The sequence below is a fragment of the Macaca fascicularis genome, chromosome 5 (genome assembly GCF_037993035.2).
Source record: "Macaca fascicularis isolate 582-1 chromosome 5, T2T-MFA8v1.1".
Classification (NCBI taxonomy): domain Eukaryota; kingdom Metazoa; phylum Chordata; class Mammalia; order Primates; family Cercopithecidae; genus Macaca; species Macaca fascicularis.
Window position 1 is genome coordinate 46,254,160 of NC_088379.1, and position 16,757 is coordinate 46,270,916.

Sequence of the window (16,757 nt, forward strand, 5' to 3'; positions counted from 1 at the left end):
GGGTACCCTCTTTCACTCTAAGTGATGACAGCTACTGTATCATCAGTTGCTCTATGGAGAGACCCACATGACAAAGGAATGATGTTCCAGTCAACATTCAGCAAGATCATTAGGCCAGCCAACATTCTTATGGGTGAGTTTAAATGTGCTTCTTCCCCTAGTTGTGCCTTGAGATGATCACTGCCAGAGATTGTAGAAATGTCAGATCTTGAGCCAGAAGCACCCAACTAAGTCATGCTCAAATCTGACCCACAGAAACTATGAGATAGTAAGTGTTGTTTAAAGCCACTGAGTTTTGGAATAATTTGCAAAACAGCAATATAGAACTAATATGCCTTCCAATAATCACTGCAACCCACAATGACAAGCAAATTCTTAATTTCAGACTGATGGGGACTCCAAATTACCTAAAGCCACTCATTAATGCATTAATTCAAACTAGTTGAAAGCCACCAAGTCCTATGATAAACATTAAAAAATCTGCAAAACCTATGCTTTTATGGAGTTTTGTACACAGACAATAAACAAATAAGTTAAACGTATTTTAAGAGTGGGCTGGGTGCGGTGGCTCACGCCTGTAATCCCAGCACTTTGGAAAGCCGCGGCGGGTGGATCACTTGAGGCCAGGAGTTCGAGACCAGCCTGGCCAACATGGTGAAAACCCATCTCTACTGAAAATATAAAAATTAGCTGGGCTTGATGGCGGGTGCCTGTAAATTCCATCTACTTAGGAGGTTGAGGCAGGAGAATCTTCTGAACCCAGGAAGCAGAGGTTGCAGTGAGCTGAGTTGTGCCACTGCACTCCAGCCTGGGTGACAGAATGAGACTGAATCTCAAATAAATAAATAAATATATATATATTAAGTGAGATTATGATAAGTGATATAGAAAAAAGTAAAGAGGCAAGAGAGAGAAAGCCAGGCCAAAATAAAGGCTGCACTTTTAGAAAGGATAAAGACCTCTTCTGAAAAGATGACATGAACAAAACCCAGAAAGGTGTGAGAGAGTCATATAGAATCCAGAAGTGCATGCCACCCAGAGGGAGGAGCCAGTAGAAACCTGTTGATGCAGGAGGTAAACTGGCCAGTGTGGCATTGAGGGGACCTGTGTACCTTTCTAAGGACTTTAGCATTAACTCTGGAATGAAATGAGAATCAGGTTTTGAATGAAGAGTCACATCACTAGACTATGTTTTAAAATGAACACGGGCTGATGAGCTGAAAAAAGATTGTGTGTGGTGGTGGGGGGCAGGTTTGCAGGACAGAAACTACAGAGACAAGAAGGCTGGTTAGAAAGTTTTTATAATAATCTCAGTGAATATAATAGTTTAGACCAGGGTGGGAATGATGAAGGACATGAAAAATGGTCAGTTTCTGAACACAGAGAGTCCCCTACTTAGGATAGTTCAGCCAATGATTTTTTGACTTTGAGGGGTTTATCTATGTAGATGTAACATAAATTGAGGAGCATCTGGACATACAATGGATCAACTTTTTGACTTTACAATGGAGATGTAGGGTATTAACTGTATTTTCAACTTACAACATTTTCAATTTGCAGTAGGTTTACTGGGATGTAACCCCAAGTCAAGAAACATCTGTAGAGTTTCAAGGAAGATTCAACAGGATTTTCCAGCCAAATAAATTAATTTATAAATTACATATATGTGTATATTCACTGAAAGATACCTGGTGTAAGTCACTAAACCAGAGGAATACATGTTTTATTAATCCTACATTCAAATATTTGCTATTCATAATCCCCTGTAATCTATACCCACTACTATTGTATGGCTTCCAGGCAATAAAATGACCATTTGCAATGACTTTTTAAAGATTCAAAACATATTTTATTTTTTCAATTGTGCTATATTTTAATAAGCAGTACAGTGCTTACATGACAAGCTGGTTTTTTAAACAATTCTGTCATTACAGCACCTGTGATGGTTACTGATGTTTCCACTCTTTTGGGGTAACTCTGCCAACAGGGGATAGGTTCCATTCTATTCCAATCTGAGTGGCTGTAAAAACCCATGCCACAACACAGAAAGCGGTTCCACCGGCTAGCACAGCATTACCATATTTATCATGAAAATCTGGTGAGTGTTTTACATGGCTCTGTCTTGCCATACTTTGCAGAATGCTTCGAATCTTGAGACTGCTTAGTGCATTTCTGGCCAAGGGAAACATCATGAAGGATTGCAGTTCACTGCAGCTACTGGTCTATTTTGTTGCAAAGAGGCCTAGAAAGAGAGGAGAGAGAGAGAGAAAAAAAAATGCATTGATATCTAATCTTCATTCAATTCCTTCCGCTATGAATGTTTGGCTACATCACCCCTTGGAGTGGTGTTCAGGAAGGTGAGTTTTGATATCACGATATCTGAATTTGAATCCCAGCTTTGCCACGAATTAGCTATATGAACTTGGGGCAATTATTTAACCTCTTTTTGCCTCAATATTACGTGTGATAATCCAAAACAAAACAACAACAAGGTAAGCATGTAATAAATGTTAACTTTTCTACTCCTCACAAATATTCAATGCGTTGACTCTACAGAAAGACTGCAAACTTATTAACATGGCTACAATAGCCAGAAATTCACAGAACATGCCATGCCTCCTCACTCTCCTCCTCCTCATTATCCCCCTCCTGCTTAACCCCTTTCCTTCTCCTTCTTTATCTATAATACTTGCCTTCCCCCTCCTACACCCAAAATTCTGCTTGCCTTTGAAATTCCACTCTAAGAGTTACCATTTCTGTGAAGCCTTTTCAAATCTCGCCAAGTTGAAAACGCCCTTTTGTCTCTGGGTTATCGCATATGTTACAACCTTTTTTCTTTTTTTTTTAATTTATTATTATTATACTTTAAGTTCTAGGGTATATGTGCATAACGTGCAGGTTTGTTACATATGTATACTTGTGCTATGCTGGTGTGCTGCACCCATCAACTCATCAGCACCCATGAACTCGTCATTTACATCAGGTATAACTCCCAATGCAATCCCTCCCCCCTCCCCCCTCCCCATGATAGGCCCCGGTGTGTGATGTTCCCCTTCCCGAGTCCACGTGATCTCATTGTTCAGTTCCCACCTATGAGTGAGAACATGCGGTGTTCGGTTTTCTGTTCTTGTGATAGTTTGCTAAGAATGATGGTTTCCAGCTGCATCCATGTCCCTACAAAGGACACAAACTCATCCTTTTTGATGGCTGCATAGTATTCCATGGTGTATATGTGCCACATTTTCGTAATCCAGTCTGTCACTGATGGACATTTGGGTTGATTCCAAGTCTTTGCTATTGTGAATAGTGCTGCAATAAACATACGTGTACATGTGTCTTTATAGCAGCATGATTTATAATCCTTTGGGTATATACCCAGTAATGGGATGGCTGGGTCATATGGTACATCTAGTTCTAGGTCCCTGAGGAATTGCCATACTGTTTTCCATCATGGTTGAACTAGTTGACAATCCCACCAACAGTGTAAAAGTGTTCCTATTTCTCCACATCCTCACCAGCACCTGTTGTTTCCAGATTTTTTAATGATTGCCATTCTAACTGGTGTAAGATGGTATCTCATTGTGGTTTTGATTTGCATTTCTCTGATGGCCAGTGATGATGAGCATTTTTTCATGTGTCTGTTGGCTGTATGAATGTCTTCTTTTGAGAAATGTCTGTTCATATCCTTTGCGAACTTTTTGATGGGGTTGTTTGTTTTTTTCTTGTAAATTTGTTTGAGTTCTTTGTAGGTTCTGGATATTAGCCCTTTGTCAGATGAGTAGATTGCAAAAATTTTCTCCCATTCTATAGGTTGCCTGTTCCCTCTGATGGTAGTTTCTTAGCTGTGCAGAAGCTCTTTGCCACCACCAGGCCTGCCTTACAAGAGACCCTGAAGGAAGCACTAAACATGGAAAGGAACAACCGGTACCAGCCACTGCAAAAACATGCCAAAATGTAAAGACCATCGAGGCTAGGAAGAAACTGCATTAACTAACAAGCAAAATAACCAGTTAATATCATAATGGCAGGATCAAGTTCACACATAACAATATTAACCTTAAATGTCAATGGAATAAATGCTCCAATTAAAAGACACAGACTGGCAAACTGGATAAAGAGTCAAGACCCATCAGTCTGCTGTATTCAGGAGACCCATCTCACATGCAGAGACATACATAGCTTCAAAATAAAGGGATGGAGGAAGATTTACCAAGCAAATGGAGAACATAAAAAAGCAGGGTTTGCAATACTAGTCTCTGATAAAACAGACTTTAAACCATCAAAGATCAAAAGAGACAAAGAAAGCCATTACATAATGGTAAAGGGATCAATTCAACAGGAAGAGCTAACTATCCTAAATATATATGCACCCAATACAGGAGCACCCAGATTCATAAAGCAAGTCCTTAGAGACTTACAAAGACACTTAGACTCCCATACAATAATAATGGGAGACTTCAACACTCCACTGTCAACATTAGACAGATCAACGAGACAGAAAGTTAACAAGGATATCCAGGAATTGAACTCATCTCTGCAGCAAGCAGACCTAATAGACATCTATAGAACTCTCCACCCCAAATCAACAGAATATACATTCTTCTCAGCACCACATCACACTTATTCCAAAATTGACCACATAATTGGAAGTAAAGCACTCCTCAGCAAATGTACAAGAACAGAAATTATAACAAACTGTCTCTCAGACCACAGTGCAATCAAACTAGAACTCAGGACTAAGAAACTCAATCAAAACCGCTCAACTACATGGAAACTGAATAACCTGCTCCTGAATGACTACTGGGTACATAATGAAATGAAGGCAGAAATAAAGATGTTTTTTGAAACCAATAAGAACAAAGATACAACATACCAGAATCTCTGGGACACATTTAAAGTAGTGTGTAGAGGGAAATTTATAGCACTAAATGCCCACAAGAGAAAGCAGGAAAGATCTAAAATTGACACTCTAACATCACAATTAAAAGAATTAGAGAAGCAAGAGCAAAAACATTCAAAAGCTAGCAGAAGGCAAGAAATAACTAAGATCAGAGCAGAACTGAAGGAGATAGAGACACAAAAAACCCTCCAAAAAATCAGTGAATCCAGGAGTTGGTTTTTTGAAAAGATCAACAAAATTGACAGACCGCTAGCAAGACTAATAAAGAAGAAAAGAGAGAAGAATCAAAGAGATGCAATAAAAAGTGATAAAGGGGATATCACCACCGACCCCACAGAAATACAAACTACCATCAGAGAATACTATAAACACCTCTATGCAAATAAACTAGAAAATCTAGAAGAAATGGATAATTTCCTGGACACTTACAGTCTTCCAAGACTAAACCAGGAAGAATTTGAATCCCTGAATAGACCAATAGCAGGCTCTGAAATTGAGGCAATAATTAATAGCCTACCAACCAAAAAAAGTCCAGGGCCAGATGGATTCACAGCTGAATTCTACCAGAGTGGAGGAGCTGGTACCATTCCTTCTGAAACTATTCCAATCAATAGAAAAAGAGGGAATCCTCCCTAACTCATTTTATCGGCCAACATCATCCTGATACCAAAGCCTGACAGAGAGACACAACAAAAAAAGAGAATTTTAGACCAATATCCCTGATGAACATCGATGCAAAAATCCTCAATAAAATACTGGCAAACCAGATTCAGCAGCACATCAAAAAGTTTATCCACCATGATCAAGTGGGCTTCAACTCTGGGATGCAAGGCTGGTTCAACATTCACAAACCAATAAACGTAATCCAGCATATAAACAGAACCAAAGACAAGAACCACATGATTATCTCAATAGATGCAGAAAAGGCTTTTGACAAAATTCAACAGCCCTTCATGCTAAAAACGCTCAATAAATTCGGAATTGATGGAACGTACCTCAAAATAATAAGAGCTATTTATGACAAACCCACAGCCAATATCATACTGAATGGGCAAAAACTGGAAAAATTCCCTTTGAAAACTGGCACAAGACAGGGATGCCCTCTCTCACCACTCCTATTCAACATAGTGTTGGAAGTTCTGGCTAGGGCAATCAAGCAAGAGAAAGAAATCAAGGGTATTCAGTTAGGAAAAGAAGAAGTCAAATTGTCCGTCTTTGTAGATGACATGATTGTAGATTTAGAAAACCCCATTGTCTCAGCCCAAAATCTCCTTAAGCTGATAAGCAACTTCAGCAAAGTCTCAGGATACAAAATTAATGTGCAAAAATCACAAGCATTCTTATACACCAGTAACAGACAAACACAGAGCCAAATCATGAATGAACTTCCATTGACAATCGCTTCAAAGAGAATAAAATATCTAGGAATCCAACTTACAAGAGATGTAAAGGTCCTCTTTAAGGAGAACTACAAACCACTGCTCAGTGAAATAAAAGAGGACATAAACAAATGGAAGAACATACCATGCTCATGGATAGGAAGAATCAATATCATGAAAATGGTCATACTGCCCAAGGTTATTTATAGATTCAATGCCATCCCCATCAAGCTACCAATGAGTTTCTTCACAGAATTGGAAAAAACTGCTTTAACGTTCATATGGAACCAAAAAAGAGCCCGCATCGCCAAGACAATCCTAAGTCAAAAGAACAAAGCTGGAGGCATCACGCTACCTGACTTCAAACTATACTACAAGGCTACAGTAACCAAAACAGCATGGTACTGGTACCAAAACAGAGATATAGACCAATGGAACAGAACAGAGTCCTCAGAAATAATACCACACATCTACAGCCATCTGATCTGTGACAAACCTGAGAGAAACAAGAAATGGGGGAAGGATTCCCTATTTAATAATGGTGCTGGGAAAATTGGCTAGCCATAAGTAGAAAGCTGAAACTGGATCCTTTCCTTACTCCTTATATGAAAATTAATTCAAGATGGATTAGAGACTTAAATGTTAGACCTAATACCATAAAAACCCTAGAAGAAAACCTAGGTAGTACCATTCAGGACATAGGCATGGGCAAAGACTTCATGTCTAAAACACTAAAAGCAACAGCAACAAAAGCCAAAATTGACAAATGGGTTCTAATTAAACTAAAGAGCTTCTGCACAGCAAAAGATACAACTTTTTTTTTTCATAACACTTAACATTGAGGCATTATCTTTTTAAACACACGTGTTTTGGGGAAGCAATTTTGGTTCACAGTGAAAATGAGCACAGGACATTGAGAGTTCCCATGTACCCTGACTATATACACCCACAGCCTCCCTAGCTATCAACATCTTCCACCAGAGTTGTACATTTGTTAAAATCAATAAACCTACATTGACATTTCATTATTACCCGAAGTCCATAGTTTACATTAAGGTTCACTCCTGATATTGTACTTTCTATAGGTTTTAACAAAAGTATAATGACATGTATCCATCATTTTAGTATCATACAGAATAGTTTTAGTGCCCTAAAAAGCCCTCTGTGCTCTGCTTATGTTATCAAAACACCAAAGGTTCGGTCTAGGTCTTGCTGCTCACCATAGAGAAAGCTAATCACTGAAATGCCAAGTACTGCCAAGGAAGAAGGGTTTAATCAGGTGCTGCAGCGGAGGAGATGGGAGCTCAGTCTCAAATCCATCTCCCTGACTGACCTAAACCAGGGCTTTATATAGCAGGCAAGAAATGCAAAAATGTGTTAAGAAAACAGGCATTTTGGGAGGAGCAAGGAAGCAATCATGGTGAATGATGCCACACCGGCATCTGGTGTGGTGATCTGATTTCAGTTCTTTGATACTTTTTGTGAGAGGCCTAAAGGTCATTTCCTGAGGAAGGAACTCAGATAAAACAAATATAAGCTTCAAGCTTCTTAACACCAGAAGGGTCAATTTCTATGTTTATCAAAAATAACAGTCTACGGGGGTAATGGTTCAGTTTCACCTATTCATCTCTCTGTTTTGACTTACCCCTGGCAACCACTGATCTTTTTACTGTCTCCACAGTTTTGCCTTTTTCAGAATGTCAAATCATTGTAATCATACAGTATACCTGCTCAGACTGGCTTCTTTCACTTTAAAATATATATTTAAAGTTCATTCATACCTTTTTGTGGCTTGACAGTGCATTTCTTTTTAGTGCTAATTAATATTCCACTGTCTGGATGTACCACCATTTATTTATCTATTATTTTACTGAAGGACATCTTGATTGCTTCTAAGATTCAACCAGCATGAATACAACTGCTGCTGCTATAAACATCTGTAGGTAGGGTTTTGTCTGAATATATTTTTAACCAATTTAGGTAAATATCAAGGAGCATGATTGCTGAATCACATGGTAATAATTTGTTTAGTTTTGTAAGAAACTGTCTAACTGCCTTCCAAAGTGGCTGTACCATTTTGAGTTCCCACCAGCAGTGAATGAGTTTCTGTTGTTCCACATCCTGGCCAGCATTTGATGTTGTTAAGTGTTCTGGATTTGGGCCATTCTAATCAGTAAATAGGTGTTTAATTTGCAGTTCCCTGATGACATATAATGTCCAGCATCTTTTTATATGCTTGTTTGCCATCTTTATCTCCCCTTCGGGAAGTGTCTATTTCAGGCCTTCCGCTTATTTTAAAAAATAAGGCTATTCATTTTCTTATTGTTGAATTTTAAGAGTTCTTTGTGTATTCTGGATAACAGTCCTCAATTAGATATGGATTTTGTAAACACTTTCTTCAAGCCTGTGGCTTGCCTTGTCATTCTCTTAAGAAATTATGTTTTTATTCTCCTTTGATAAACTGCAAGTTATCTAAGAACAAGGGAGATAACTGCATATAAAGTAGCTGACACAAAAGCATAAAAAGATCTTTTTAAAACCAATCCGAAATATAAGTGAATATCGGTATCCTCAAAGGAAGCTAAAATGAATACTAAGAACAAGTCAAAATACAATGAAATTAGATGTGTATTTCATAATTGCCAAAATTATTTTATTTCTTAGATAGTTACAAGAAATCTGGAAGTAGAAACATAAAATAATTCTTTAAATTTCTCTTCCTGTGTGCAAGTTGTCAAACAACACTCTGTCTTCAGCAATCACATATGTTAAATGTGGCCCAAATGTAGGCAACACAGAGATAAAAGGCCCTGAGGTCAGTACTTGTAAACTTGTAACTATTCACTGAGATTTTAAGACTTTATTCCAACTTTGAAAACAAGACCCCATGGTTCTCTTTTATTTCCTACCATATGGTAAGTGGCACTCATCATGATTGTGACAAATAGGGCAAACCAGAGCCAAATTAATTTCTTCTGAGGTTCCAGATATTCAAAGATGTTTCCTGTTAGTCATGAATCTTTCCACCCAAGGACACCAAGGTTTTAATTTGAATTGAATTCAGAGAATAGGCAGAAGGTGACATCAGTCAGGGTATGACAGGTGCAGCCTTAATCCAGTACAAAAGGACCTGTGCCACACATTGCTTTCATGCTTTAGGAAGACACATAACCAGAGAATAATTTGTGATAACAGGGATCTCTAGTGGGTCGGCTCATGCTGCTTTATGACAAATTGATTTCATTTTTCCTACACTCATGATGTTACATTTAAATTTAGATCCTTTGTCTCTAGTGACATTGATCGCATTTCTTGGAAGCTTAGTTCATCCTTTGGCTATTCCCGTATTTATAAAGCTTTTCTTTTCCATCTAGCCTGAATTTTTTTGAACCAGTAAGTGTCTATTACTAAGAATTTTCTTTTAGGAACTCCTTCCATACTTTGCAGTTGGCATTTCATTCTATAATAAACAAACTGCAGTCTCTTTGCTCTTTTTCTTTTCCTTGTCGGCATCAGCTACATCCGTCTCAACTGCCTTCAGATCTAACTTATCTTTATCTTTATTTATAAAATACATGTAAAAGCTAAGAAAATTTAAGGAATTTTCCATATTGTTTAAACTCATATTACATACCTCTACAATAATTTTTTTGTTATCAGTGAGTCCAACTCCCATTATCTAAAGAACTAAAGCTACAGGTTCTAATATCCGTATGAAAGCATAAAAAAGAAATTCAATAATATAGTAGGTAAAGGAAATGTTTCTCAAAGTATATCTTTCTGATGAAAATAAACTAAAAAAGATGGAGGAAGACAGATTTCTCTAGGTAGTGAAAACAAAGTAAAAGTTCTCTCATGCCCATGGCAATAAAAGAAATATGTTCTGAATAAATATAAATAGTTAAAGGGAGTGAAGTATTCATTGAAGTTGAAAGACTGTGTCACCTATTATATGCAGCCATCTTAAAGTTCTTTCAGAAAAAAATAACTAACACTTGATCTCAGTCTAACTATAATAAGGAAGTATATAAATCTGAAGCTTCACTGGTAACAATAATAATTTCAAATCACTGAAGGCTATCAAAAGAAGTAAAACAGTAATGTAGTAAGGAAACTAACATTTATTAAGTATATGCCTCTGTGTTAGACATTGTTCCAAGATTTTGCACATCTGAAAAAATGGTGTGGAAGGATGACTGTTTAACCCCATTTTATACCTAAGAACAAATCACAGGAAAGGATGTGAATGTAAATCCTCTGATTCTAAATCCAACAAATTCTTTAACCATACCATGTTTTCTTAAAGTGTATTCAACTCTGAGTATTGAAAAATGATGAACCAAACCACACCAAAACAAAACCAAGCTGGTTACCAGAGATGGCTCTTTAATTGGAAATGGTTCACAGCGCTTTGCTATTTATTTACCTACTAATTACTGTACGTTAGAGCCTGGGGTAGATGTCATCAGTACAATGTCTACTCTCAAGAAGCTTACGGTATAGTGGAGGAATAAATAATTATTGCTCTACAGAAAGAAGTAGGCTAGAAATTAGCACAGGGTGTATTTAGTCCACAGAGGGGGCATTTTATCCTGGGATGCTAGGAATGGTTTTAGAATACATGATACCTAAGCTAGAGCTTGCAATATTATTTTGAAATCAACAGAAACAAAAATTGGTGGCGGGGGGATGGAATACACAGATGGAGAAGAAAGCATAAGCACATAGGCTGGAATTAATATGGAGACAGGGCAATCTGGTGAGCTCAGTAACACTATGTAATAAGCGTTGAAGCAACAAATGCCCAACAAATGAGCCTGGAGACATCAGAAAAGAAGGCCACACTGGGGACTTTATATGCCTTGCTATGGCATTTGACTCAATCCTACAGGTCAGTGTTTCCCACTATTTAAAAAATAGTTGTCATACTCACAACCTTTGCTGTGAGTTAAAAATGAGAATTTTTAATTTATTTTAATAAATTAAATTAAATTAAAATTCATTTTTAATGTATTATTTTCATGATAATATAAAAACAATATGAGACCTGGATGATGTAGCTTATCAATTTCTAGTGCCTCTGTTTATCTTTGTTCTGCACTTTAGCTGCAATGGTATATAGCAATTATTTGCCCCGGGTTAATGCAAAAAGAATAGATGCAGCCATTATGTTAAAGTGTTCTCATGCAAGGGACAAAATAAAGAATTAGAAGAATTGAGTCATACCAATGCTTACTAACCACAGACATGTGAAAATAAAAGAACTATGATCACTACAGTGTTAGAGTTTCAGGACAATGTTAACTGTTATACTAAGTTAATATAACAAATTTGAACTTTATTTGTTATACAGTTGGTTTCATTTTTTATTTGAAAACATGCTTTCCTTTTATCGTGGTATTAAGCTCCCAACATAATGAAGATTAATTCAGTTTCAAGTTTACCCATAAGTAAGTGATTTTATGATAAAATAATTTAAGCTGGTATAAGTGATGAAATAATGTTTTTCCTTTAAGAAGATTCCAAACATAACTCAAGTTTGAGAAACAGTCCTATAGGTGAGGAGAAACTACTGATTTGGTATAATCAGAAAACACATTTACAAGCATAATTGTTAGGTGTAAAATGGATGGAGAGATGACAAAAATGGCAAAAATTTAAGATGTTAGTTAACCATTGATGGTAATGCTTCATGAAAAAGAAAATAAGGATCTAAATTAAGTACTGATACCTGAAATAGAAAGAAGATAGAATTGAGAAATATAAATAAAATAAATATCAGATCAATTTAGTAAGTAAGTTACTCTAAACTAAACTGAGTATTCCATTCTCTTAACCTCTGGGTTGATTTCACCCAAAACCTCTGTCCTGATTTCTGTTCAAAATCAGCAGATATTGACACTGTAGCTTGTTGCTGACCTTGGGAATCAGAGTTTGGGTGATCTAGGCACGGAATACTGAAAGGTCAAAGCATACATAATTGACGTGTGCCACAGAAAGGCAGGTTTAGATGCCTGAGTAGAAGGGGGAGGCATCTTGAAAAGATTTGCTGTATGATCCAAAAACAAAATAATAACTGTATCCAGTCTAAGTATAGCCCAACATGGACCAACAAATGACCCACTTAGCTTCGATATAGGCTTTCTATGTAATCTCAAGAAGAAAACAAAACAGAGTCCTATTTCTCCAATTGCCCAGATAATACCCTTAAAATAGTTCGGAGAAAGATGAAGCTCAAGAAGGGATTTAGGGGTATATCAGGGTTTCCCAATGTGTATGCAACTGACATTTTGGTCTGAATAATTCATTGTTGGAGAGGGGAAAAGTAATCCCATGCATTTTAAGATGTTTAGTAGCATCCCTACCTCCACTTACTAAATAACAGCAGTAGTATCCTCCAGTTTTGAAATCATAAATGTCTCCAGACCTTGCTAAATGTTACCTGGGGTGCAAAGTCATTCCCAGTTCAGAACCACTGCTGTATATACAGCAAGGTGTATCCTCTCCTATCACTTCTCCACCATGAATGACATTATTCTATACAACAGAATGCAACTTACAATATACAATAGAAAAGGCAACTTAAAATCTAAGAAAATACATTATCTTAGTCCCCACCATGGGATGCAAAAAGGTTGCCTATCAACATTTTTCCAGAACTAATCCCAATATTTAAAATGTTGTATGATACAATTCAGGTGAATCACTTAAGCTACCCGGACATCTGCTTACCCCCTATAAAATAAAAATGTTGAACAAATTTCGTTTTTCCACACCTATCTGATCCTAAAAGTCATCTGGAATCTTTATTACAAAATGTAGATTCCTAGGTTCAATTTCAAATGTATTGTAACGCAGTAGCCTGAGGGGAGCAGCCTGAGAATCTATATTTTTAAAACAAATTCTCAGGAGGGTTTTATCATCAGAAATATTCATGGAACATTGAATCAGATAATCTCTAAGGTACTATCCAGCTCTAACATCCTGGGCTTTTCCTTGGGGGAAAAATAAAAAGAAGCATTTTAGGAAGACCATTTATTCTTTTAGGCCACTGAAAGAGTACAGTAGTAATTGAATCTACTACCATAGTAATTTAGAAAGCAGTACCTGAGTGACCTGAAAGAGTTATAGGGACCCTGTGGGAATAAGTTAGTCAAGAGAAACATTTGGTAGCATTTAAAAACATTAAAAGCATTAGTAATACAGGTGTTCTGCTGTATAAATGAATGATACACTTTTGGAGCTAGGACTCCTGGATACTACTCAATTGAAATACCTTCATTTCCACTTGCTTTTATTTCCACTCTTCTTTTTACAGCTTCATGGTATCAATGCAAAATAAGAAACAATAAAAAGGCAATCTTCCTGAAATGGAAATGCACATAACCTGCAGTGTCTTCAGTTCATTTATGTATTTGTCAGCAGATGATGATGCTCAAGTAGGGATTAAGTGTCCACAGTGCAAAGTGTCCCCTTTCACAATGTATTCAAGTTTTCAGCCATTTGGTAACAGGAAATATGGGAACTCTGAAAGAAGCAACGCCGCTGGTAAAAATGCTGAACAATGGTCCTATTTTATATGTAATGGCATCATCTCCTAAGTCACTGAATTGATGGATAGTACAAGCATTTGCTTAAGGCTGTTTTATGTTACTTTATTAAGCCTAAACAGTTACATAAATGGATGCTACCTAAACAAACAAAAAGGCAGATGATAGCAATGAATTGTTATGCCAGGAGGAAAAATAAGAGAGTGGACAAAGAACCTGTGAGCTGGTGTCCTCAAATGCCATATGTTGCCTGAAGAGTAAAGGAATATTGAGGTATGCACTCTCGCTCACATTCTTCCCAGTCACAGTCTAAATGAACAGATCATTTCTATTTCATATGCAGTGTTGAAAGTATTCAGTAATGTCCAGTCTGAGAATAATCACAGTGTTAATGTAGGCAGTTTCTTTTATGGAGCGGATCACATTAAGGTGGTTCACTCATTAAGTACCCATAATATTTTCTTTAATCATAAGGTTCTTCCAACTATAGTCACTCTTTTTCCTTTCCGATAGCTATGAGTAAGAGATAACAAAACAGTGACATACAGGTCGAAGGCTTTTCTACATGTCACACTGCACGTCAGTGTCCCAGCTGTGCAACAATTCTTATTTTGTTCATTATTAAACTTCAAGTAGGCCCACCATATTTCCTCAAAGTGGATGTCTATGTTATTTTTACATTACAGTACCTTTCAAATATGTACAGTTTACCAGTTAAGGTCCCAAAATGTGCTAGTCCCTTAGTGTAATCACATTTCTGCATTCAATCTTCAGCTTTGCAAGGCAAGATCACAATTACTTTGCACAGGTATCTAAAAAAGGACAAACCTCTGAGGATCTGTCTCATGCTAATGGAACTCTCAGAAACTGATGTATAAACTGGAAATTAGGAATGTATTTCATTAACTTAAAAAAATTATATTCCATCCCAATGGCTGAAATACATAGTCTCTTAGCTTTAATAGTTTGACACTGATTCCAATTGAAAAGGGACCTTATGTCAGTATTTCCCAAAATATGCCTATTTCACTAGTTCTCTTTGATGTTATATTAATAGAAGTTACTTGAGAACGGGGTTTCAATGTTATCTGAGTTTTGAGAAGTATGCAGTTAACAAAGTCATATTTTCTGTATTGAAGTATTTTTCCAAACTCTATTGTGCTGAACAGTGATTCTTTGAGAGGGATGGCATGTGGTGTATTCCAAATGTAGCTAAACATATCATGCTTTTTTTTCCCCCCGAAGCATATCTCCAGGTTAGTGTTTTGCAGAACACAATTAGGGGAAAACCAAAGGATGCCTCTGTGTTCTCAATACTGCTACATCACTGTACTCATTTCCAAAGGCTTAATGGATCCAGGAGGTATCTCATAAACTAAATCATTTCCTTGTGGGAACTTTTAACATATGATTCAAGGAGTACAGGATGTGTGGTAATCCCAGTTTGTCTTAACAGCACTCATAAGAGCAATGAACTCTAGCCTTCATTATATGATTCTAACTTTGGCAGTTTTAATATTTGTGCCGATGTTTCTCTGGTTTCAAATCTAAAATTGACCCAACAGTCCCAGGTTTTTTTTTGTTGTTGTTGTTGTATAAACATAGAAAATTGGGGCTTCTTGTTTTAAAGCTTGAAAGTTACATCTGTTTCATCTGAGTTCCTTCCTACGGAAAGGACCCCCAGGCCTCTCAAAAAGTATCAAAGTAACAGATCCCCGCTTCCAGACAATGGGACACCAGCCCCTCATTCATCATGATTACCTCCTTAGGCCTCCTGAACTCCTATTTTCCTATGCATCGTTACATTTCTTCCCTGCTATATAAGCCCTTCATTTTAGTTGGTCGGAGAGACAAATTTGAGACTGAGCTCCCTCCCATCTCCTTGGCTATAGCACCTGACCTCTGCTATAATCCTTGTCTCAGTCATTGGCTTTCTGCGTGGTGAGCAGCAGAACCTACACCAAACCCTTGGTGTTAAGGTAACACATCCATCTTTATTAAGTAAATGGACTCATTCATAAAAATATTTCGTGATTCTACAGTGGCCATTAGAGGTGAATCAATGACCCCTCATTGCATAATTTGAAACTTTCATTAAAATTTTGAAATGGACTTGTCAAAGTCATTCCTGCCTTTATCACTGATATATTTAGGTAAAAGTATACAGGAAACATTGGCCTATTTAACTTTTAGATATCAAACACACTTTATTTTATCTTTTTGGAGACGGAGTCTCTCTGTCACCCAGGCTGGAGTGCAGTGGTGTAATCTTGGCTCACTGCACGCTCCACCTCCCAGGTTCAAGCAATTCTCTTGCCTCAGCTGGACTACAGGCGCACACTGCCATGCCTGGCTAATTTTGTTGTGTTTTTAGTAGAGCCAGGGTTTCACCGTGTTGCCCAGGCTGGTTTCAAACTCCTGAGCTCAGGCAATCCGCCTGCCTCGGCCTCCCAAAGTGCTAGGATTACAGGCGTGACCCACCACGCCCAGCCAGATCTTTTAATTTTTTTTTTTAATTTTAATTTTTTTTTTGAGATGGAGTCTTGCTATGTCGCCCAGGCTGGAGTGCAGTGGCGCGATCTCGGCTCACTGCAAGCTCCGCCTCCCAGGTTCACGCCATTCTCCTGCCTCAGTCTCCGGAGTAGCTGGGACTACAGGCGCCCGCCAACATGCCCGGCTAATTTTTTTGTATTTTTAGCAGAGACGGGATTTCACCGTGGTCTCGATCTCCTGACCTCGTGATCCACCCGCCTCCGCCTCCCAAAGTGCTAGGATTTCAGGCCTGAGCCACCGCACCCGGCCTTTTAATTTTTAAAGACATATTTACCAATTGTTTCCATTAAAATTGTTGGCAGTTGCCAACCAGAACTCAGGCCAGTAAGGGTCCAGTCCAGAAGTTAATTTTGATAAAACTACCCATTTAGATTG

General features: G+C 37.6%; 1 protein-coding gene across 5 annotated transcripts in view; it reads right to left on the reverse strand.

Moving 5' to 3' along the window:
• Window positions 1-1,826: 1,826 nt before the first annotated feature.
• Window positions 1,827-16,757, reverse strand: part of COX7B2 (cytochrome c oxidase subunit 7B2) — a 169,672-nt gene continuing 154,741 nt past the window's right edge. For 4 of the 5 annotated variants that reach the window (XM_005554812.5, XM_045392325.3, XM_065544963.1 and 1 more), the window contains one exon: window positions 1,827-2,242. In XM_005554812.5, coding sequence (XP_005554869.2) covers window positions 1,947-2,192 — 246 coding nt within the window. In that variant the 5' untranslated portion in view covers window positions 2,193-2,242 and the 3' untranslated portion in view covers window positions 1,827-1,946. Of the gene's footprint in view, window positions 2,243-13,555; window positions 13,736-16,757 lie in introns of those variants that run through there. The other variant, XM_045392326.2, reaches the window with a different exon arrangement.